Source organism: Seriola lalandi, unplaced genomic scaffold (genome assembly GCF_002814215.2).
Source record: "Seriola lalandi dorsalis isolate HSWRI2012SDOR001 ecotype SW California unplaced genomic scaffold, Sedor1 jcf7180002054262, whole genome shotgun sequence".
Lineage (NCBI taxonomy): Eukaryota > Metazoa > Chordata > Actinopteri > Carangiformes > Carangidae > Seriola > Seriola lalandi.
In genome coordinates, this window is record NW_019524815.1 from 712,208 (window position 1) to 736,461 (window position 24,254).

The following is a 24,254-nucleotide window of genomic DNA, read 5'->3' on the forward strand; positions in this document are numbered from 1 at the left end:
GGTAAAGGGGAGTGTGGTGGGGGAGGGGGGATAGAAGAAAGAGGAGGGTACTGGGGCAGATACGGGCCGGCGGAGGCTGCGTGATGCGCATTGACGGAGGCGGATGGTAGGTTGTGGGGCAGAGTGCCGAATATGAAGTGTGTTTGGTGGGTAGAGTGGCTGGCTGGGTGTGGTGTGTGCACGTGTCCGGGGTGGGTTTGGGAGTGTGCGTGGGGGTGCGGGTGGGAGTGTGACAAGGTTAGTGGAGGTTTGGTACCAGGGCCGCCGCCCCCTCTGACAGAGTGTGTGGGCTGCACGTGGTAGAGGGCGAACTGTGGGTTCTGGGAATGTTGGGAGAGAGGAGAAAGGGGGGGGGGACATCCCACCACCATGTTGGCGTAGCGACCCGGAAGCCCATGCTGGGAGAGCTGGGAGAGATGGGCCAGCTGTGGGTGCTGGGCGTGCGGTGGGCCAAGCACAGGACGACAGGGTAGTGGGCCTCTCTGTATAGTATGAGGGGGCACACCTTGCAAAGGAGGAGGGACAGTTTGGATGTGGTAGCGATGGTGATGGTAGTAAGGTGGTGGGGGCTGCACGGTGGCCGCGTGACAGTACTGTGCGTGCAGCGCCTGGATTTTGGAAGGCCCCCCCTCCAACTGGCACAGAGATGAAGGGGAGTGAGGAGGGGGCCCTCCCGTAGTCAGTGGGGGTACAGGTGCGGGGTAGGGTGGCCCCGGTGGAATAAGGGGCCCTGGTGGTTTGGCGCGTTTGCTGCCGAATAGGGAGCCCAGGAAGGAGCCACTGTTGTTGTTGCTGCTCCCCCCAGGGCCGCTCCCCGCTCCTGCTCTCTCTACACTGCTGGAGACTCCCCCAACTCCTGTCCCAGCAGTGGTATGTTGCTGCCCCGGCCCACCCCCCACCCCCGTTCCGGGGCTCAGGATGGGGCGGTGAGGCCGGAAGTCTTCTGTTCCGTAGCAGCCAGGAACCACACCTGGCACTGGATAGCGCTGGTGAGGCTGTGGGCTGCTAATGATGGAGCCCTGGGAGGATAAAGTATCATCACAATCACTGGAGGATCCCAGTGTAGCCCCTGTTCCCACTTACATCAACATACACAAGACATACCTGTATCTGGAGAGGAAAGACATGCTCGGGGAAACACGAACGCTCACAGCCATGCAAAGGAGGTTAGTGCAGGACACACGCACATGCATGTACATGCGCACACATCTATATGCACACTGTACACACACTGAGCATGCCTGGGAAGATAAAGCACCACTAAGGGGAAGTGGGGGAGGGGGTACTAAAGGTTACAAGTCTACATGTAGTCTTACTGAGACTTACTTCCATGGTACTGTCCAGAGAACCAACACTGTTCCTGCGACCACGTTTCCCTGCACCCCGCCAGGAAGAGTAAGGTTAGCAAAGAGAGGAAAGCCAGGATGTTGGTTCACATGTTTTTTTTTTTTTTAAAAGATAAGAACTGCATAAGCTGTGTCTGAGTGTCAGTGAGAAAGAAGCACAGGATGTAGCCATAGAAACAGAGAACAAATCATCGTAGGAGTTCTGCCACCAAATTCAAATCAGCTGACAGGAAAGCAAATGGAATTGACCCTGTCTCTGAGGTTGTCTCACCTGTCTCTGATAGGTCCCTGAGAGATGAGCTGAGCGCTGTGCGTTTCAGACCCTCACCCACCGAGCAGTTGTCATCAAAACTGGTCCTTCCCATGGTGCCATTCACAACATCGCTCTTCACACCTACGCCTCCTCCAACCACACCTCCAGTCAGCAAGCTTGGCCGCATCACGCCTTTCTGTTTCTCCAGCTCCGCTGAAAATGAACACAGACGACACAGGGGAATTTAAAATGGGGGGGGGGGCTAAGCCATAAACCAGTAACAACAAACAATTCCGCACCACAACGCCTCTCCAGTTCCTCATAAACAGGCCCATACAGAACACTGATTGCGCCTTCTAAAAGTTATAGTTCACAGTAATGACCAGCAGATGGGGTACTTACATTCAACTCTATATTTCTCCATCTCTTGCACTTCAGCAATACTCTCCCTGAGGTCACTAACAAAGCGGGTGCGGTCTTGCTGAGAGGGTGCCATAAAGACGATAAGAACCTTCCTCTCCCCACCCAGGACTGCTGAGGTCAGGCGGACTCCATGAGGGTAGTCTAAATGATGCAAAAACAGAGAAACAAAGGCCTTAATAATCATAAAGGGTTAGTTAAGAATAGTTGAAATGCGCGAAAGGACAAATGGTTTCTTACATGAGTTCTGGAACATGTGCACTTGCATCTCAACCAAAGGGAAAGATTGTCTGAAACTATAAGTCACTGAGGTTTTCTTCTTCTGGAAGATTTTGGTCACCTGGTGCACAACATAGATAGATTTTTTTTTAACTGAAGTACATTATGAAAGTATCTGTATCTTCAAAAGTGATGAGTGTGAGTCTTACCACCAGAAGGTCATTAAAGAGGAAGACCTCTCGTTGGTGTACTCCTGTCCTCTGAGGTCTGTTTGGGTCAGGCACCTCATAGAGCTGGCAGCAACACACCAGCCTACGATGGGGAAGGGACAGCACCTAAATAGACAAAGAATTGAACTTTTAACTAGTATTGACAACATATCACAACAACCTTTATGTTGTCTTATTCAGGTACCAAGTTGGTTATAACTCCACACCCTCTGTTATGAATTCACAGTTTGTCCCTGGAAACTCACAGGCTTCTTGCCCACAATGACTCTTTCCACTGCCTGCACTTGGGATACGTGGTCATCATTGGTCCGTAGCTCCCATTTCTGTATCCGCTGGTAGATCCCAACAAGCAGGTCCCTGGGTATATCCTGACCATTGTCTACGCCTTGGGTGGAGACAGGGAAAAGGGAGGGCTTTAGGAAATGATGTTTACCAAAACTGCTTTGTGCAAGTCACAAATTATATAATTAATCTAATGGAAAAAATCTAGTGTTATTTACAGTTTTCCCACACAAGAGGGAGCAAGACTTACTACAGAGCTGATAAAAAAAGAAAAACACTACTTGCTAACCAAATGCATGCAAATGCATTTCTCTGTAATGACATGTAATGTAATTTCTCCAGGTTACCCAGATATCATGTTTAAAAATCCCATTACACACTGAGTAAAACTGTATGATGCATGTTAAAAGGGACATTTACAAAAGGTTACATCATTTATACGACCTGATTCGTGTCTCAAAAAATTATGTATCAAGTGTATGTGTGTGTTTTTTTCCGTCCAGCAGCACCTCTCAAATTCTTGATGAAATCCTCTAGTTTCATCTTCCTCTCGGCTTTGACGTTGGGACTGTACATGTCTGTGTTCAGGAGGATTATGGCAAAGGCCAAGATGAAGATGGTGTCCGGGTTCTGGAACTGCCGAACCAGGGTTGGATTACACACACAGTATCTCTGACTGCATGAGAGACAGAAACGACATGTTCAAACATTTACGCTTTTCATCCTTCGACCACAGTGGCTGAAACTCAGTGTATCAGTCAGCGATCACCTGGGCTTCTCGCTACAGTTAAACCAATCGTATCCAGCAAGGACAAACCTGAAAGCCTCTATGAGCCGCTCCACTTTTTGGGCTTCTCCCTGGACTTTAATCTGAGCCTGGAATTTCCTCAGAGCGTCATCCAGGTCCATACCTGAGAAGTCCATCTCATCCACCACACAGCTGAAACACACACAGCGCAGGTCACAGTCTAACCTCTCATATGCCATCAACCTGGAGACTAAGTAATATTCAACCATCCATGCAAGACCGTGAGTCATGTTAAGGTCGATCCATTTAGAGTTGGAATGAAATATGTGAGCTGAAATGTGGTGTGCGTACTCCCATACTCACTCTAAAACATCTTTGTTGAATTGTTTCTGTCGGTTTCCCAGGAACTCTCCGATCATCTGCCTGCTGAGGCCCTTCCTCTCTAGGATGAAGCGAGCAATCCCGACTGGAGTGTCAGATACAAACCCTCTCTCAATCAGGTACTGGATTCCTTTCTCTGGCTTCCTAGATTCAATGAAAAGTTAACACAGACTTCAGACCACAACAGTTTTATTAGTTTAATTGTATGACCACCATCAAAACAGTTCCTCACAGGCTCTTTTGTTTATTAGTGTTTCAACTTACTTGTTGAAGAGGTTGAGACCTATGCGGTACTGGCGTCTCTGCACCACATCACTGTTGAAGGGCGGAGAGTCCCAGCTATGGCGACTCTCTCTCTGGTAGGTCTGCTTGCCCAGAGGAGGCAGAGGCTCCCGCAGGCTGTCCTGAGAGGAGGAGCCCGAGCTGCAGTTGACTGTCTCGTTGGAATTGGTTGTGGAGTTGAGTGAGTCATTGTCTCCATCGGAGCAGCATGGCTGCTCCAGACCTCCGGGGGGTAGAGCTGTGGAGGAGGAGGAGGAGAGCGGGGTGGTGGGGGGCTGCTGCGGGGACGAGGAGGATGAAGGTGTGTCAGGGTACTGATGGTGGTGGATAGGATGGTGGTGGTGGTGGTGGTGAGCTGCCACCTGGTGAGGGATGTGTGTTGGTATGGGTCTGCCCGGGGCCCGAGTCTGACCCTGGGCAGCTGCTGTGGAGGACGGGCGGGTGCCTGTGTTGGGGGAATGTTTTAGGGTTCCCTGAGGGGAGCCAGCTCCTACCCCGGGCTCCTGCTCATAGACCAGCTGTCTGCTCAGAGAGCCCCGGTCTGAACGGTCACTCATGTCCACTGAGCTGTCACTGGGCGGCTCAATAGTGAGAAGGGGCAGATGTGCGCCCCTCAGACGATAGTCCCTGCACTCGGTGCACGGGGTGCTGCGCCGACTGTTACTGCTACCCCCTCCCTCGGTGTCCCTGCTGTCCTCACGTCCTCCAACGCCACCACCGGGGCCCCAGTACTCTGTATCCGTGCTGCTGGGCGCTCGGTCAAGGGACAAGGGCGAGGACGGCATGCCATCATCCATGTAAAGGGTGACGTCACTGTACGAGGTGGCCGTACTGTCGCCGTGCATACTGAGTCCTCCTCCAGCTCCTCTGGCTCTTTCTCCCAAACCTCTTTGGGAAGATGGGTTGCTGCTGCTGCTCCACACACACTCCCCAAAGTCTTCACTTATCCCTCCACCCTCCCTGCTGCCCTCCTGGGAGTCATCGCGACCTGCGCGGCAGGTAAGGGCATCATCTATTGAGTCAGCTAAGGACTTGACCTAGAGGAAACACGAAGTGGGAAAGCAGTTAGAAGGACTGAAGACACAGGTGCACTCACTGCTCCTTCCTCCTTCAGCATCTCATGTGTCAGGAAGTAAAACAAATGCACTGTAATACCTACAGTGCATTTGTTACATGTCTGAAATAAATGAGTAACGCAGCAAATCTACACAAACACTTTCTATGTCAGCAGCACGCTTTGGGTCTGAGGTCTCTGTCTGTTTCTCTATATAAAAACCTTTAAGACTTTCATTGTAACTTTCACATAGGAAAAAGAAAAACCTACAACAGTGTTACCTGTTTGGAGAAGGAGTCCTCTAAGTGGGTGTAGTCTCCTGGGCGGTCTGTGTCGGGGGAATGAGGAGGCCCTATGGCCACACTGTGGGTGAAGTTGGTCTGTGTCTGGGCCTGCTGCTGAGGCTGTCGCTCATCAAAGGAATACTGCAGTCTCATGTTGGACAGGATGATGCGCCGTGTCATGCGGCTCTCTGACGCTGAGCTTCTGAGGCGCTCAAAGTTCTTGTTCATGCGATACTGTCTGAAAGCTGTCTGAATGGTCCTCGCTGCTCTGCGACTTACAAAAGAGCCACCGTACTTTCTCTCCAGCATCTCCACCTGGCACAGGTCGGGTGGAGGGGGAAGGGAGAGAAAACAAGGAAGAACTCAGATTACATATTCACTATCTGGATGTATTGCACCCGTGATTCCTCACTGAAAGGAATCCATTATCTACGCGTTTGCTCATGCTCATGGGCTTCTAGGAAACGAACACAAACATTTACAACACAAACCCTCTGGCCAACAGCATCCTCAGCACTGATACCTTCTTATCCTGCAGATCTGTCGAGAGCTCGTAGCTGTCTGAAAGGGCCTTGCACCTCTTGTTCTCCTCTTCCTCTTGCTTGCGGAGGGCCAAACTCGCAGGCTGGTGGCGTGTTCGTAGCGCCCAGGCCAAGCTGGCTGAGCTGGAGGCAGCCACACATGAAGGGCCCCTGCTACCAGAGGGTGCGCTGCTGCTGCTGTCACTGTAGCGTTCTGAGCCGCGCAGGTAATGTGTCTGGCTGAAAGGGTTGTCTTTGTGGGTGCCCGTCTCTGGACACTGGGACTCCCCTTCCACACTGCAGAGGAAAAGAAGCAGAGGGTATTACAACGAGTCAAATGAGTCATATGTCACCTTGAAGTGTGTTAAGAGCAAACTAAACAATAAATGATAGAGTAAGTACTGAACACTTTACATATAAGGACTTACATGTACAATTTAGAGCGGCGTGGAACTAGCCATCTCTTAGTGGAACTCATGGTGGACTTATATCACCAGTAAACTCCTATTGCGTCAAGGCAGTGAGACCTGACAACATTCCTTGTCTATATTATGCACTGATGATCCAATAGACTTAAAGGTCTCTGCCCTCTATCTCCTTCCTTTAATGAGTCCAGAGGATGGGTTAATATACTACTACCTTTAGCCTTGTAGTGTCTTCTCACTAGCTTGTTCCTGTCTGTAGCTGTCTGTTTCTCTGTGTATAGCTTGTCTGACAAATGCAGCTGTGATCGTACATTTTGAGGAACCATCAGCTGCTAAAACACACACCTTCACTGTCACATAGCAACAACACCATACTGACAGGAAAGACCAGGTTGTTATATATTCAGAGCAGGTGTAAAACATGCACCTGCAGCTCAGTGTGAAATATCGTGAGACAAAACACACGCAATTAACATCCCCTCCCAAATTCTCTCTCTCACGCAGTTTTTCGCAGAGATGTAACAGCAGGCAGCTAAGATTTGCAACCAAATCAACAATTATCGTTTTGTCTGGATACAGAGGGAATCCATCCCTATTGTCAGTCAGTCAGCGTAGTCAGGATTAAGTAAGTCCAGAAATCCCCCAGCGTCCTGTTGAGCACTTTTGCCCAGACAAAATCCACACTGAACCAAAAACTCTGGTGAGTGTCTGGGAGAGCAGTTACAGTCACATGCTCCGGCCTACATTTCCTGCTTGTGTTAGCCCCACCCCCTTCTCTCAGCTGTGGCCTGTCCCATAACAAGGCAGAGAGAAAAGAACTAGGGTCGGGGATGTGTGGGGGCGTTACATTCAGCACATGAAATAGGCAAATGTTGTTTGGTAAAGCATTGTGTGTGTGGTTTCTACCTTTTGCATAGTTTAAGCTCTGCATCACTCATTAATATGGATTACAAAAAAAGAAAAAAGAGACTGAAATGGTGCCCTGTTGACTCTGACCATTGTGGCTTTGAGTGGGTCAGCTAATGTCTGCTTCCGTCCCGCCTTGAGTTGTTGCTGCTCCATTGGATTGCAGAGATTTCCTGTGCTAGTGTTTAGTCGGCGAAAACAAGACAAGGGGAAAAAAAGCCTTCTCTGGGAACAAGGAAATAACTTGTAGGTATTTTAATTATTAGTTTTGATCTTGTAAGTAACAATAGTGGAACACAAACGCCAAAGTCAGTTCCTACACCAGCACAAGGGGGGAAAATGTTGTACAATGCAGGGTCTTTCAGCAGGACATCCTGTGCCTTCAAGCAACACATGACCCAGCTAAATTATTGTTGATTCTAACAATAACACTGAGGATAGCTCCATTATGTTGCATAACACGAGTCATGCAAAAGCCCAGTAATAAAGAGACACAATTCTGACATCTGCAGGAAAGCGCATATCACCACAGGCAAGCTAAGTTGTATATTCAACAGCAAATCCATATATTTATATTTATACTATTTGCAAGGAATTCATCATTGAAGGATAACAAGTTGTGCCTTGTTTCCTTTTTAAGCAAATCAGTTACAAGTAACAAGTTTTTGTGCATAAATCCATCTCCCCCTGTTTTTTTTTTTGTTGTTTTTTTTCGTAGTTTTTTTTTGTGCAGCATCATTTATCATTCCTCCTCCTCTGCTCCTTAAATAGAGAAACTGAGAAGAGGGAGGGGGTTGCCTGGTGACGGTTGCTGTGGGACCTTTGTGGGCGGTGAGGCAGTTGTTAGGATGAGAAACGTAGTTGCCATGACAATGTATTGACTGTTATCACCACTGAGGTGGGTGTTGAAGATGCTCCACAGGTTGTGAATGACAGTCTACATAATACATGTCTTGTTATGAAAACAGTTAAAACAACAAAATATAACTGTGCAGAGCGAGTCATGCAAATGCAGCATTGTCTGAACTTGTTAGCTTATCAAACAGTTTAAGTCTGAATTCGTTATCTTGCTTTTAGTGGCTCTTTACATATTGTGTTGAATAAACTGTGGGAATAGAAAATTCTTCTGCAGAGGCTGCTTGAAACTGCTCCTTTTAAGGAATGGAAACTAGCCACATGAGCGCCTCTGCACGGAGCCAACAGGTAGACTCAGGCAGGGACACAGCCGCTCTGTTCCTGCCATCCACATCAGCAGGCACAGATGGTATTTTCATTCAACTGAGTCACAGTATCCGAAAATACTGCAACACAATTCACAAGTCTGGTTTCGTAAATTTTTATCTTGAAAATGTATAATTGATTCTTGGACTGATTTTACTTCTACATCCTTGTAAAAATTTCAGCTGTCATCTCTTCACCTCTCATAAAGAGGGAAAATCAATAAAGAAAAAATACTTCAGACGAGAGTGGCATTTTCTCTAGAGGCTCAACTACCACTGAATCAGAGATCAACTCTATGGATTATGTGACAGTATCCACAGTGATTTTTTTAATTATTTTTTTTTATCTCCATTCTCTGCATATATCACAGATCTGAATTCCTTCTTCTGAGCACTGGGAGACAGATTTTCACATTGAGAGATACCTATTAAAGCTCTCCGACTCTAGTGAAATATAAATTAATTCTTTTTCAGCATTGATTTATTTTTTTTTTCCTATGCAAGGCCCATGCAACCCACTTTCAAGCATGCATGCATTAAACAGGACTTTCAATTGGTTTTGCCCACAGCAAGAGCCAGGCAGTAATATGTGGTGAGACAAGGTGAGGATGATATCCAGTAAAAAAGTTTGTTGTATAAAACATGAGCGTGGCCATATCGCAGCTGACATCTGCACCTCATTACTTATGTAAGAAACCCTGTATTCCTGTTACAGTGCCAGAGAGAGGTGCTCTCCAGAGAGCTCCCTCATAAAGACCAGCCCAGTAGTTTCACTACCTCCAACCATTTAATTGGAGCTGAAACAGATGGTTGGAATCTAATAAAGAGGAGAGTGATTGCTGATAGTGTTAAAAGGAAGGAGAAGAAGTGGGCAGAAATCGACAAGGCGAGGGGGTAAACTGAAATGGGTGCAGTAAAGTACAATGTCAACTCCATGCAGTCCTCTGACTCCTGTCCCTCGCTCATATAATATTGATGCGTTGGCAGTGTGTGCGCGTGAGTTTGTGTATGTGCGTGTATGAAGAGAGCAGCAGTAGGTCTAACAGTGCCATCGAACCCCCAGCGGGACATGGAGACTGGGGGATTAACTTCTCTGCCGCCAATAATTGCATCGATCTGTCTGCTGACTCATTTCCACCTGAAAATTGACCCAGCGTCGTTATCTCATATGCTTTCTAATTGCTTCACCGACTGTTCAGTCAATTTTGCCAATTGTTCCAAAGCTTATAATCAAATAGACAGAACTGCAGTGACTCAAATGTGGACTATAAGTGATGAAAGAGGCAGAAAAGCCCTCAGGAAGATCCCAGCCAATTACTTTGGCCACGTGTGATCTGATAATATTTACCATTAACTTCAGGGCTTGCTGTAAATTTCAGGGGGAAGAGATTGAAAACAAAACCTGAGAAATGTTCTCTCTATCATGAAAATAAAATCTACAACCGGAACAGTCCGGGATCTCTTTGTCACATGTGATCCCACTCTTTCAAACGGCCAAACTGAAAGGAGACAATCAAAATCATTCATGGGTCAGGACGGAGCATTCCTCGACCGCCAACACTCTCCGGCCACTTCAGTGTCTCAAGCTGTGAGCTTCCCATCATACACTGACACACACACACACACACACACACACACACACACACTGTTCACTTCTTTGCGTGACCCAGACCCTCCTGTTTAAAGCGCAATCAGACTCTGTGGTTTTATCAGCTGATGATGCAGCTTTACGTTAAACAGAAGTAGTGAATTAACATTTAAAAGTCATGTAAAAACATCTTGTTTGAAGAGTGATGCAGCTTAAAAAATGGGCAGTGTTTTGTAATCACAAGCTTATCAGACAATCTCTGGCACTGCAGCGAGAAAGAACGAGGAGATAAGTCTTGTGTATACAGGCGGGTAGAGAAAATAGAGTAAACTTTCATTACAAGTGGACTCCTCCTTCATCCTTTCTTAGGATAGTGATATTTTTTGTCTGTATTTGACATGTGCTGCAATTATCTCAATCTATCTGTTGTTGACTGATTCACTTCCAGAGTTTGTTCCTACCTATCAAATCACATGTCCACTGTAGGGGACAAATCCTCCTGACGGACATTCAAACATGAATCTGTAGCAGCGTTTGTAATTTGAACTAAATGTACATAAGAGTTTAAATCGTTTTTCAAGACGTGGCTATGGTATTTGTTCTACAGCTGAATGATGTATGTGCATTTTCTCAATACTGACAGCCATGACATGTTGGCAGATTAACAAGACTTTGAAAGGTATGCGACCTGTCACCTGAACAGCATGTACACTCTGTCACACAGGCACCTGTCATCTATCGCTACTTATGTAATTAGTTTCTTCGCAAAAAAGGTTTTCTTTTCTTTTAAAAACACACGACCTGTTGTACCGCTGGTCGCTTCAGTTACATTGTACCTACACACAGCGCAAAAAGACTGAAGGTATTCTTCTGTGCAAACCACATGACATGTCACTGCAGCAGAGGACGTCGTACAAACACACCAGAGTAACAAGTAACAACATATTTCAGTGGTGCCAAACTTAATACACTTCTGTAACAGTTTTACAAGTGAAAGAAAAGTGGAAAAAAACAAAACAAAACCAAAAGCTGAGTTCTTACCATGCTGCTACTGTCAGAGAAAGGTCCCACACTAAATGTGGCAGCGTAATAACAAACACACCCTCTCTCTCTGTCTCTCTTTCTCTCTGACTCGCTCACTCTTTCACTTTGGCTCTCGTTCGCCCTGCAGAGCCGTACAGGCTACATTCTTGACAGTCTTTTGACAGCTATGAACTTCCCTCACCCGGCCCAGCTTTTTCCCCCTCCGCCCTCCCTGCACCACATCACTGCCACATTTATTACACAACACCAAACAACAACAACAACAACAAAAAAAACACGTCACAACAAAACAGCTTACAGGGATAGACAAAGACACATAGCAGTGCATCATTTATTGAACACAGGGGAGGAGAGATATAACAAATGTGATGTTTCTTCTGTTGCTTCTATGTCTCATTTCTGAGATAAAAAAAAAAAAGTATGACAGGACGCATCAGTGGTTCACCTTGATGGACTGTCTGACATAAATGCAGATGAAAGCAAAGACACGTGGGTAGTGTGTTGAAGCAGCTGAGATGGACAACACAGCTTTTAGTCGGAAACAGTTGTTTTTTTTGTTTAAATGCAATCTAAAATTCATGAGAATATTGTTAAATAATGATTTTCTTATTAGTATTACAGACTGGATCTAAGTCAATTATGTTCTCTGTGGTTCAGTACCTCATATTGCTGCAGTGAAGCCTACACAGAAAATACATGTGCTGAGGAACAACTACAAAAAGTATGCATGATTTACATTCAAATGAAAAATGACACGCCCCCGTGGAAGTTTAGTTTTGGCTGAAAACAAAGTCGATTTTCATTCAAAGTTGGGAGATTTTTGCGAACTGTTAATCAGGTTACCAACAATAATGGGGTATGCGCTGTTGTCTTCTGCAGGGGAAAGCATTAACATTCAGGGATTATACGCACCACACGATCAATATATCGTCAAAAATAGAACGTCTATAATTAATTGTTGTGTGTGGATGAGTACACTGTGCTCGAGGTGCAGATGAGTGAGGTGGGTGTGTAAGAGCGGCATTCCAGCGTGACTGAGGCAGCACAGAGCAATTACATTGACAGATATTTCACCTGCACATGCTTTTAAAAGAAAGGAATGAAGTGTCTTCAGGAAATAGAATATATCTTTATTTTGCTCAGAGTAAAATCAACAGGATAAATCTCTTCAAGGTGATGAATAAATATGATAATAGACGAGAGAATATTTATCAGATGTGAGGGAACAGGCAAATGCACATGTTAAACAAACATTTGTAATCACACAGGAGGCCATGGCTCTGGCTTTGCATAATGGCTGGGGACAGGACTGTATAGCAATTTGCACAGATAACAAATAGTGACTACTGAGCACATCCAAACTGACATGAGTCAACTAGTGGATCTAAAGATAAGCATGAGTGTGGCAGTAATGAGCAGACACAGGTGATGCGTTCTGACAGCTTGATATGGCTGCAAGTAAAGAATTAAATAGCAAAGAATACAGAGAGAAGAAGACAACATCAAGATTCCTTAAAACATAAATTAGCTCACAAACCATATGATACATGAATAAATCAGTGATAGCACACATACAAACTGTCACAAAGACTACAAGATTCATGCATTTCTATTTTTTTTTCCTGCTAAAATGCAGCAAGACTTTCGTCTTTTGTCTTTTTTTTTTGTTTTTTGGTACACAGTGAGGTCTCCGTTTTTCTGGCAGCATAAAGTGTGATAGTCTTTTCACAGGTAAATTGCGAACGAGTCGTTGTGCGGTCAGTTCACAGCTCAGCTCAGCGAGAGGAGGGGCTACTGCAGCCCGAGGCAGAGCAACAGAATAGATGGGCACCCTCATCCTCACCCTCCTCTCTTAGAAAGCAACATGGGGCAAGTCACAAAAACACAGAAATATACACAAGGTAGGTGGACAGACAGGACGAGACAGAGAGAAAAGAAAGGAGGACAGAGAGCGAAAAACAGCATGAGACACAAAAAAAAAAAAGCAGAGAGAGCAGAAAGAAAATACTGTAGATGGACACTAGAACAGGCTACAAATAATGTCTTCTATACATTGGATATATGGACATCACAGTGGTCTAATGCCATTAGATGGCAGTGTTGGAGCATCATGCACTGATGTGTCTGAAAACAGCATCAGTTGGAGGATAGATGAGGGAAGGAGGAACTGTTGGAGGAAGAGCTGGAGGTTGTTGACAGGCTTTGGGAGAGTTGCAGGTGGCTTCTTATGGGGTTGGAGGGGTTTTCTTTTATTTTTACTTTTATTTTGTGTCGTACTCACTGTACTCAGGCCCCGCGGCGGCCCTTACCTGTCCTCCTGCTGCGAGCTTTGGTCAGTGGAGGGGCAGCAGTACTGATGGAGACTGACGAAGCTGTGAACGGTCAGACTGGCGGGGAACAGAGCGGCATAGGCAGCGCTGCCCGCTGCTGTGGGAGTAGTGGGAGCCGAGATGGGCTGCCCTGAGATAGACGACGGCTGGACACTGACAGGAAGGACCAGAGACGGAGAACACATACATACATACATACACACACACACACACACACACACACACACACACACACACAAACACACAGACAGAGAGAGACACACACAGAGACATGGAGAAAAGCAGAGAAACAGACACACAAACAGTCAGCGCCAAAGCGGAGAGGGAGACAGAAAGAGAGAGAGAGAGAGAGAGAGAGAGAGCATTGATTTGAAGCTGCACATTGATAGTGACAAATCATAGAGTGGCAATGGTTATACAAGGAATGGCACGTTTAAATGGAGAAAAGATGTTTGTACAGACTCTGACAACAGCAAGGTGACATATCTGCAAGAGATGGACCCTCACAAACACCACGGCTTTTGTTGAAATCAACTCCCAGCTGATAGGTCACAGGTGGTTTATAGAGTAACATGAAGAAGACAAGGAGAATCGCGCTGTAGGTCAGACAAAAGAGACCATCTAAAAATTCTCATAGCCAAAGCTGTTTTCTTCCATCCACTGATGGATTATATAAAGCTCTATCGCAGTCTACAGCAGAGTTCTACTGTGGATCATCCTGCATGAAAATGGGAAACCACTTTCTGTAATGCATGCAAAAGTGCACATGTAACACAAAAGCCTCTCTGATACCCCTCTACTGTGGCAGGAATTAGAGATGTTCCATCTGCAGATAGCGAGTGAGCAGCTGAAGAGTGAGCAGTGGTTAAGATTAGCATGTAAATGGCTGGTTTCTCACTGGGGCCAGCTGCTGTCAAGGACACGCAGTCCCTGTCATTTTAGCATGGAACAATCTCAGAGAGGCACGGGGGGATGGAGACCAGCAGCAAAGAGGGCGAGCAAGGAAGTGAGATACTGCAACACTTGAGGTGGTTACTGTAGTCTTACTGCCAGCTGTGGAAGAGGAAGTGACCAAAACAGGATGCGTTATTCACTTGAAAAACAATGGCTTCGTCATAGAAACCTGATATTATTAGAAGCTTCAGTCAATATACTGTCTTATCAAGTCTTATTGAGTTTATATTCATCTTTGTTCAGAGCTCCAGTTTTGTCTAAAAACGCATCACTGAACCACTCTGATGAACTGTGTAAAATGTTGCTTCATCCCCATGAACATGGGCACTGTAGTTTTCTTGTGAGTATAACCCACATTCCCCGTCCTGCTTGTAAATTCTCACTAGCTCACCAAATCCACAGCTGAAAATAGTTCCCAACAAATGTGTATTTAATCCTGTTTAAGCACAGATTGCTAAAAACTTCAATGCCCTGCTGTTTTACAAAATTACAAAGCCTTTTTTTAGAATTGAAACGATCCGCTCATGATATTTTCTTAGAGCAGTTTTAGTTGTCGTCTCTACAGTACCATCCATCAAACAACAAAAAGAACAATGGGGCACTGTCCACTACCTGTGCAGCACTAAACAGCCAACAGACAAAAGTTAGCAGCTCACTTGTGAACACAGTGGAGCATCTAGCAGCTAATTGAGCCACATATTTCCCTCAGGAGTTGATAGAGTCCAAAGACAGAGCTAAAAGAGAGAGAACATCAGACTTACATGCTTCAGGTGGCCAGAGACGCAACTCCAAATGCATTCTTTAATGTTTCACCATAGCTGCTGCACCTGTTTGCCACCAACTTCTTTATATCAGCTTGAAAGGTGATGAAATGTCAATGTTGTGTTAAAACTTGTTTTGCCGCCTATAATAATTCTCACTATATATTCAGACAGCGCTACAAAATGGCAAACTCGCTATATAGTGGACTATATGATTGTGATAGTGATTTGTGGACAACAACAAAAAACACAGATCATCACCGGCCTCAGTCTTTAATCCTACTGATCACAGACACATATAATTCATGTTTGACAGGATTTCACCTTGACTCTGTGAATGTGAAGAAACAAGTCCTGCACACTCAACAGTGCTGTTAGAGAGAGTTTAAGGGTTTCTAAACAAAGCGGTAAAGATGAGTCTTTAAGGATATAATCATGTAGGTGGAGCGTTTGCTTAGTGCAGATGATAAAAAAAAGTTCCAATTAAAAAAGAAAATAGGCTGGTGTGGCTATTTTAATAAAACTGTGTGGAACAAGTGCTCCTTGTTCATTCCTATTTATAAAGATTACACAGAGATTACGAGTCACTGTCATGATGAGACGAGTTTCAGGCTTAAGATTACAAGCAGAGAATTTATATTACCAAATATCCTGTCAAGATGTGACCTGTGACTTGTTAATTTCTCTTCATTAGGGCTCTGTAGCAGAGAGAAGGAAAAAAAAATAGTTCTGAACAAGTGAACCCGTTGACCTGAGATGTGAGGAGAGGCAGAGGTGCTGTTATGTAAGCTCGAGCCGCGCTTGTACACACTGTGTGGTCTTGCACTGCCAAGATTTGTATTTTACCAGCGGTAACTGATACCTCCTGTGAGAGTATCCCCAGTGTGGCATGTGTTGACAGACTCATCTAGGAACTGAATTCTGTTTCAAGAGCAGTTATGCCTGAATCCCAGAGTGCCATAAAAAACACACACACACACACACATACACACACACTGCCCCAATTGCCCTCCTCCTTCTTCTACTCCTCCATAGAAAAACAAACACACATACTACCCACACACACTCTTAGTACGTGCATCTCTCATTTTGTTAGCATTTCGCCAAAATAATAAAATAACAAGATAATAAAGACAAGAAATGTAGATATGAATCAACACACCACAGGTTGAAAAAATATTTGTGAAGAGCAGAGAGGAGCAGGCTGAAAGAAAAAGTGGTACATTGGGAGAATGTGTGAGGTGGCGTATATTTAAAGCAGTGAGTTGACAAAGGCTGGAGGCAGGAAGAAGAGTGGGTGGAGAGAGAGCTACATGAGAGTGGGAGAGGTTGAATACGGAGGAGGGCAAGGGTGAAAATAATCAAGAGAGCAGGAATGGAAGGAAGAAGGATGGCGAGGGGAGGAGGACTGTGAAACGGAGACAGGATGTAGAGTGATGATTGCTGCTGGAGTCAGTGTTTCCTCGAACCTGTGCAGTGGCACGGGGGTGTCGGCGTGTAGGTGAGTCTATGTATAGACGAGCGAGGAGAGTGGGAGCGACGCTCACATGCGGCGATCACAGGAAGACATCACCTGCACTGTGCGTGTGTAGCAGCGATGTGGCAGGTTTTTCCTGTATGCTTACACACCACAACAAACCGTTTTTGTAAAGCACTTCCATTTACATCCACATGGCTATAATCTGAAGAAAAAGAAAAACGTGGTAGGAGCCACTCCAAATTCTGCTTTCACCATTTTTTTTTTTTATTCACCATTGTCTATGAAATAAGAGTGTGGGAGCGCACTGCATCATCCCACCTCCAGTGTGTGACCCGCCTGACTCCAGCTGACAAACAAAGACATTTGATAACCACACATGCTGCGTTGTAGCCTAAAGTTAAGTGTGTTTTTAATACAACCCCCCCCCCCCATTCCCTTCCACAAGCAACCCCTCCCGCTTTCCACTGCGAGCATGAGTCTCCTGCTGCTTGGCAACAGTGTGGACTGCCTGTGTGGGCGTTTGGCGCTGAGTGCCAGGCGAAAGCACTGACAAGGAGGGGCAACAGTTACAGTTACGATTTAACTACGCAGACCAGGCACCTGCTGTACCCTGTGAGTTTGCATGAGTGCACATGAGTGTGTGTGTGTGTGTGTGTGTGTGTGTGTGTGTGTGTGTGTGTGTGTGTGTGTGTGTGACTTTAGCTGGATATGATTCACCCAGTGAAGAACAATTAGACTTCATTTAAATGTGATGTGGGAGAGGCAGAAGGAGTAATTCAAGAAAATGATGTCCCCGCAGATCACCAAAGGGATATTCGGTAAAGTCTGGAACAGATCTCGGTCATAAAGCATGACTAATTGTCTGTGGCTCATGGCCAGAGAGACCGCATTGAAACTTTTCAATGAAAGAGAACCGGTAACCTGCGGTAAATAAAACGTCACAGCACTCATCCGTCTTCAATACGTCTCCTCCATCCCCATCAAGCCATCATTCAATCCTGCTTCTGTCTTTCACCCCGCTCCTGCTCCCACTCCTACCCTCTTTTCTCTTCACTTCTATCCATCTCTCTATTCTGTGTCTCTCGCCCACAGAGTTCTTCACAGAAGAGCTCACAGCGTTCCCACGGTAACCAGTCTCCCTATTCTGCTCCACAGAACGTGTGCATGAGTGTTTGACAAATATCCCGCCTCAAAAGTGCCACTTAACTGCATTTTTTAAAACGGGGAAGGCAATGAATAAAGTCATAGCAACAGCTGGGTGAAAGAGTACGGAGGAGCAGCCGTGTTAATGAAATGCTGACTTACAGTGTCCAGTGTGAATGCTGGGGAGTGTTATGATGTGTGTGTGTGTGTGTGTGTGTGTTGATGTGTGTGTGGGCTGATTAGATCCAGTGATGTTTAACCCGCTGAGGAATGGCCAGCAGGCTTAGCGCTCTGCCTTCCTCTCTAATAACATAGCAGGACCACCAACCCCTGCGCTAATTTACCACGGCTGCTGTTCGGACACAACTGTAATCTGCACACAGCTGCCAATTTAAAAAACAAAACAACCATCAGAGGCCGAGGTGGAGGTGGAGGAAGGCACGGAGGAAGAGTAGATGGAAATGCAATATTGCAACTGCCTTGAGGACAGCTTTACAGTTTCCACAGCAACTATAACTCTCACAGCACTCCGGGTCCAAGGACATTTCACTCCCTGTGAAAAACTTTACACTATGGCTACAGAAGTCTCTTGTCTGCTCATCAGGTCTGGTGGTATACACAGATAGATGGTGAATGAAGAATAGCATGTAGACAAGTGGAGTATGATAGGACAGAGACAAAGTCATGTGTCTATGCCTGAGACTCTTAAGGTCAACATATTATAGATGGTGAACTGAACAGGTCAGAACATGGTTATTTCTGTACAATGTACCGACACAAGGCGGTGTATGCTGCTGCGAGCCTGTTCAAAATAGATAAAACGAGGCTCCGCCATCACACGCCGAATCAAACTGTAAGCCATGTGAATCCTTCTGCCTTTACATGTGATATGAATGTTAATGAAAACTTTAGAGTTTGTGCATTAATTGCAAAACCCTGAATGCCTCTGTGTGCTGAATATGACCATCTGCAGAGAGAGCCAAGGTCACTGGTCAGTCTACTCCGGGGAGGAAACGCAGGCGCTCATTTTGCATCGGGCCACTGTTACTTGAAAATACAAATCCTCATGAATCCTGAGGATCCTGACGAACCTGTGGCTAAATATATATTTAAAAAAAAAAAAAATGAGTATGATGATATTTTGTGTGCACACGCTGTATGAAGCCATGAACACTCACTCAAAAATGGCGAGTAGAAGGTAAAAAAACACCACCCACATACAATTGCCTCCCACACACACACACACACACACACACACACACACACACACACACCATTTAAATTTACATTAAGCTAAACTGCATCACAGTAAATCAGCACCGTTGCGATATTACACATTGTTTAATCCACTACGTATCCTGAAATAGAAAAATATAAACAAGACTGAGATTGGGTTCTTGAGAAACACGGCAGCTGCAGCTGTATTACTGTATTTCTGCATTTCTTCGAGAAAGTCCTGGTGAGTCCAGAGAGAATAGATTTCCTCCCATCACATCACACAGACTGTTTGGAGCAGGTCAGTACAGGCTCAGCCGAGCTTACCCACACATTTGCCTGAGGCCAGTTCATTCCTCTAAGTTCTCTTCACTAGCTTAGCGACTATAGGATGTAAAATAGAAGTGAGAATGCCAAAACTATCACGCATTATGAGCTCGTTATTAACGTTTAAAAAGAATGATAATAAATTGACCTAAATGGGAAAAATAGCTGTGATTTCAGTGACAAGCAGGAAAAAGAGCGGGTGAGAAAAGAGGGGAAGAGAAAGAGAATAGCACAAAAGTAATTTCTGCAGCTTCTCTGAGTCATATCTGCAGCAGTGGGAAACAGAAGCGGCGAGGGGGAGAGAGTGAGTATGTGTACGTGGGTATGTGAGAGAGAGAGAGAGATAGAGAGAGAGAGAGAGAGAGAGACAGAGAAGGAGAAAGAGAGAGAGAAGGGGTGGAGTGGGGGTTGTAAAGGGGATGGGGTTATGTGTAGTAGAGCTTCACAAAATTAGCAAATTAAGCTCCTTCTGAAACAAAAGCCCATTATCGTTCTCCATATTCCCCAAAGAGAATTAATGTCAATCTCAGAGAGAGCAGAGCACATGCCCACAGCGCCCGATAGATGGAGGGATGATGGAACGGAGAGACGAGCGGAGACACAAGCACCTTCACAGCGCTCTTTGGAGCTTCTGAACACTCCCACCGTGACAGTCAGAGCCAAGGGAAGAAGGGGAAAGATAGCTCTCTCTCTCTCTCTCTCTCTTTTTTTTTTTTTTTTGCATTATATAATAACAGTGCCCTGACTTTCAGCACCACAGGGGCTGTCGCCAAGACCGCTAGCTGCCCCTGCCTCTCATCCTGTGATCTGCATGAGCACAGCTGCATGTATGTAGCACATAATGAAGGATGCAATCTTTCGCCCATACAGCGAGAACTGTCACATCACTGGAGCCTGTATGGCGGGCTGCAGGGTCACATTAGCTGTCTAATAATGGACATCCCAGGTGATGTCCTACAGTGCACACATACACACTCATAAAAAAAAAAAAAAGAAGGACACACTAATCACACACACACATATATGCTCAGCAGTAATTATCACCCTTGGGCCAGTGGTAATTATACTCTGGTCACACTAATTAATCTCTCATGCACTCTGTGTGTGCCTCCCTCCCTCTTTCACACATTTTTATGCACTCACACCACCACATACATTTTATAAAGATACACATTCTTGCACATACACACACATACATAGGCTCATACAAAAAAAAATGCACTTGCACGACCTCTTCCGAAATAACAACAAAAAAACATCTGCCGTGCTCACAGTGAGCTGTGGCAATGCCCTCAACCCGGCTGCTACTTGGAGGAGGGACTTGACGTCAAATATACTTCACCCCCCAAGGCCTCAGACTCGCATTGTTCACACTGCCATTAACAGGAGGAGAGGAACGAAACAGGGTAGCATTTGGGACAGCTGTTTACGGCATGCCGCTGGGAGAAACAAGAAGAGAGGGGCAACTTTGTTTTGATGCAGTTGCTGCACGCATGGCAAAAAAAAAAAAAGGGACAGTTTATTCAGCTTCCTTGTCCGGAAACAAAATTGCGGTCTATGCGATACGCAGAAAGCATAGGGCAGAGATGAGGACGCCTGCTGGAGGAACAAAAACTAATTGGACAAAAACAAAGACAAGCTCCCTGAGCCTTTGCCTTCTCTGGCCCAGACTCCCCTCTCAGATCTCCCTCCCTCTCTCCCACCCTGTTGACAGATGGCAAACCAGTGTGTGTGTTCCACCTTTTCTCTTTTAGACTGAGGCACGCTGAGTAAGGTCGCTCAGTCACTTTCCTCCCCCTTGTCATCTTTTTCCTCTCCCCATCTCTCTCCCACATCTTCCTTCTGTCTCTATCTCTGATTGGAGCCATATTTAGAGCATCATGGGCACTGACGATGAAGAAATTCATGTTTGTATCTGAACCATTATTAGAGGAGAGGGTATCAGCGCTGACCTAAGCTAACAGGCCAGTTTTGGGCTGGGCTGAGTCACAGCCAGACAGGGACAATATGGCTCTACTGTGCGGGCGACTCTTTATTAAATGTGACACTTCATATGATACGCTTGTCTGAACCTGGATCCAAAGTCAGCTACAGGCCATGTTAATTGCTACAGGCAATTAACAAAAGGGGGATCAGCAAGATCTACATTTGCAATTCGTCACTGCATTTAACACCCACATAAATAACTAATATGTGCTTCCTGTCTAATGACTAAGTCACCTCCAGGGATGAGGGGAGGAGGCCAGAGAGGCAGACAGCGGAGGAAAAGACAACTTTGATCGATAAGGGATTTTGTCAAGTCTGCATCAATCACTGGTGAGGGAACTGGGACCATAAGAAAAGAAGGCAGCGAGGAAAAATCCAGTGATGATTGCTCAGATGATTGTGCGTGGGGAAATGTTATCATATGCACGAGGCCTGATGGCTTCTGTTGCTAAGACTGCAACAGTATATCTCACTGTGTACTTTTTCACATGAATTACTGCCTACTCACAAAGCTTAATGCTTCCAGAACAAAAGCAAACTCTATCTCGTGTGTGTGTGTGTGTGTGTGTGTGTGTGTGTGTGTGTGTGTGTGATGGTAAAAGTGAGGACAGATGCACTTGCTGTTTGCCAAAGCTGTGTTTGCAGCACTCTGACTTCAGGTCAGCCTTGAGTTTTTTTGGGGAAAAAAAACCCCAACTATTTCTTTGAGACCAACCAGCCCACAGTTCAGAGTGAAGGAGAAAATAATAATTCTTACAGGAGGGCGTCACTGGTCCTGAAAGTTCAGATCACCATAAAAAAAAAAAAAGATCCATAACCTTCCCGCCTGGGCTCCAGTTTTCCTCAGCATACTACTATGCAACTCCTACGCACCTCACATAATAGACTGTGATCATTACACAAATCTTACCCTCTGCAGGCCAAATTACACACAGCGTGATGAAACGGACACCTTGAGCACTTATCATTTTACCCATAATCCTCCAGGATTTTGCATATTTCCTCATGGTGGTGTATTAAAATATCCTTCCTGAGGTTTAGTGCCATTACTGTGAGGATTATCTCTGATGACTAGAAAGGCTGCAGCTCCATACAGCCTGTCATTATGTGGGTTTAGCATACGAATGTTCTGTCATACTTTAGATATTACGCAGACGGTGGTCATCACTACAATTTGGAGCAACCTGGACAAGACATCTGACACACCTGTAATATGACTTGAAGTCATACTCATTAATTGGCAAAAGCTCAAACAAACAGAAGGGGCTTCTGTGTCAGAGGAGAACTTACTTTCTGCGTAAGGTGGAGCTGGTGTTGGTGTCTGTGCTGTCGGTGCGTTCAAGCTGGTCTCGTTCAGTGGTGGAGGAGCCGCAGGAGAGGCCTCTGGTCAGCCTGGTGTGGGTCCTCCTCTCCCTGCTGGGCCCTGGAGTTGTGGTTGATCCAGCAGTCGCCTGAGCAGTTGTGGTGCTACCGTTCCCGCTGCTGCCGCCACCACCACCACCGCCACCACCGCCACCACCGCCACTGCCATGATGGATGGGGAGAGACAGAGGCTGGCTGTGGTTGTGGTTCTGCTCCGGGGTCTCCGAACCAGGCGTCCGTGGGCTGCGCTCCTGCCTCAGGTCCTGGTTCTCCTGGCTGACCCGGTCCAGCTGGCCCTCCAGCTCTTCGATGCGCCGGCGCTGGGTCTCCAGGAGCTTGGCCTGGCTCTCGATGATGTTGTTGAGCTCCAGGAGGTACTCCACTGCCCGGTTGGGGCTCTCTGGGCTGGTCTCCATGGTGGGAGCCCTGCCTCTACGGGTATGACCACCACCAGCCACCACCACGGTTTCGACCCCCCGTGGGGTCGAGATCCGCCCCCCCCACCAGCCCTGATGAGTGGGGGGGAGGGAGGGACCAACAAAGGCTCTGGTGAAGATGAACTATGAGCTTCAGATGTTCAGAAACAGGAAGTCACAGAGATTTAAGAGGTGGAGAAGTTCAGGGTGACTACATATCCCCAAATCTGAGGTCAGACATGAGCATTATAGCATCTTAGTAGCCATTAAAGACGTTGCAATGCCAAGAAGAGAGTAGAAAGCTCAAAGAGAAGCTCAAGACACTGTTGATTGTCTGATTTCCTGAAGTCACCGTCATCTTGTAAGACCATGCCAAATCAGCATGGAGGAGTTCAAGAGTTGGATGATGAATCATGATGAATTTGAATTCATTAACCAAAATCAAAAAACAAACTGAGATTGGATGGGGGAGGGAGTGACAGAGGTAAGTATATTCTAAATGACTCTGTTCAAGGATCTGTAATTAGCTTTAACTTGCCTTGATGACTCTCTGAGCAAAAAAAAAAAAAAAAAAAAGATTGGAGAGAGGAATTAATACAATTTTTTTTTATCCACTGACCTGTAACATATCCTGCTCATCTGCTTGAAGAGCTCTGGTATCAGCTTTTAGTTAATTCCAAAACATCTCAGATACATCAACCAACCAGATGTGTATAAGAGACAGGGTTATGATCTACCGCTAATTATCAGGCACCGTCAATCATTACATAACACAGAAAATTCTGCTCCCTCCCACGATGAATATCCCCGCAGTCTATCATCGTCGCTTTCAACCCATGGCTCGGTGTGTCTTTAAAGTGCAGAAAGTAAGCAGAGGTGGTTTACGAAGTTCATTGTCGAGGTCCAAAACCTCCCCTCTGCTCCGCCAAAACTACATCCCAGTGCTTTACATTCAGATTAGTTCCCAAAGCGTGTGTCTCTTTTTTCATCCAAGAAAAATGCAGAGTTTACTTCCACGACACGCATTCAAAAAGACTGATCTTGGAGATAAAACTTGACACCTCTTAATGGTCAACA

The 24,254-nt window shown here is 45.8% G+C and overlaps 1 protein-coding gene across 1 annotated transcript; it reads right to left on the minus strand.

The window, feature by feature from the left end:
• Nucleotides 1-5: 5 nt before the first annotated feature.
• iqsec2b (IQ motif and Sec7 domain ArfGEF 2b) lies at nucleotides 6-23,876 on the minus strand (the record flags this gene model as incomplete). Its single annotated transcript, XM_087173667.1, has 15 exons — nucleotides 23,797-23,876; nucleotides 22,690-23,328; nucleotides 6,023-6,317; nucleotides 5,497-5,814; nucleotides 4,144-5,198; nucleotides 3,862-4,023; nucleotides 3,568-3,690; nucleotides 3,260-3,426; nucleotides 2,714-2,853; nucleotides 2,448-2,573; nucleotides 2,260-2,359; nucleotides 2,002-2,163; nucleotides 1,618-1,812; nucleotides 1,327-1,376; nucleotides 6-1,019 (listed from the first exon to the last, which is right to left on the minus strand). Coding segments are annotated over exons 2-15 (4,395 nt in total), but the record flags the coding sequence as incomplete, so codon positions are not given.
• Between the last annotated feature and the right edge of the window lie 378 nt (nucleotides 23,877-24,254).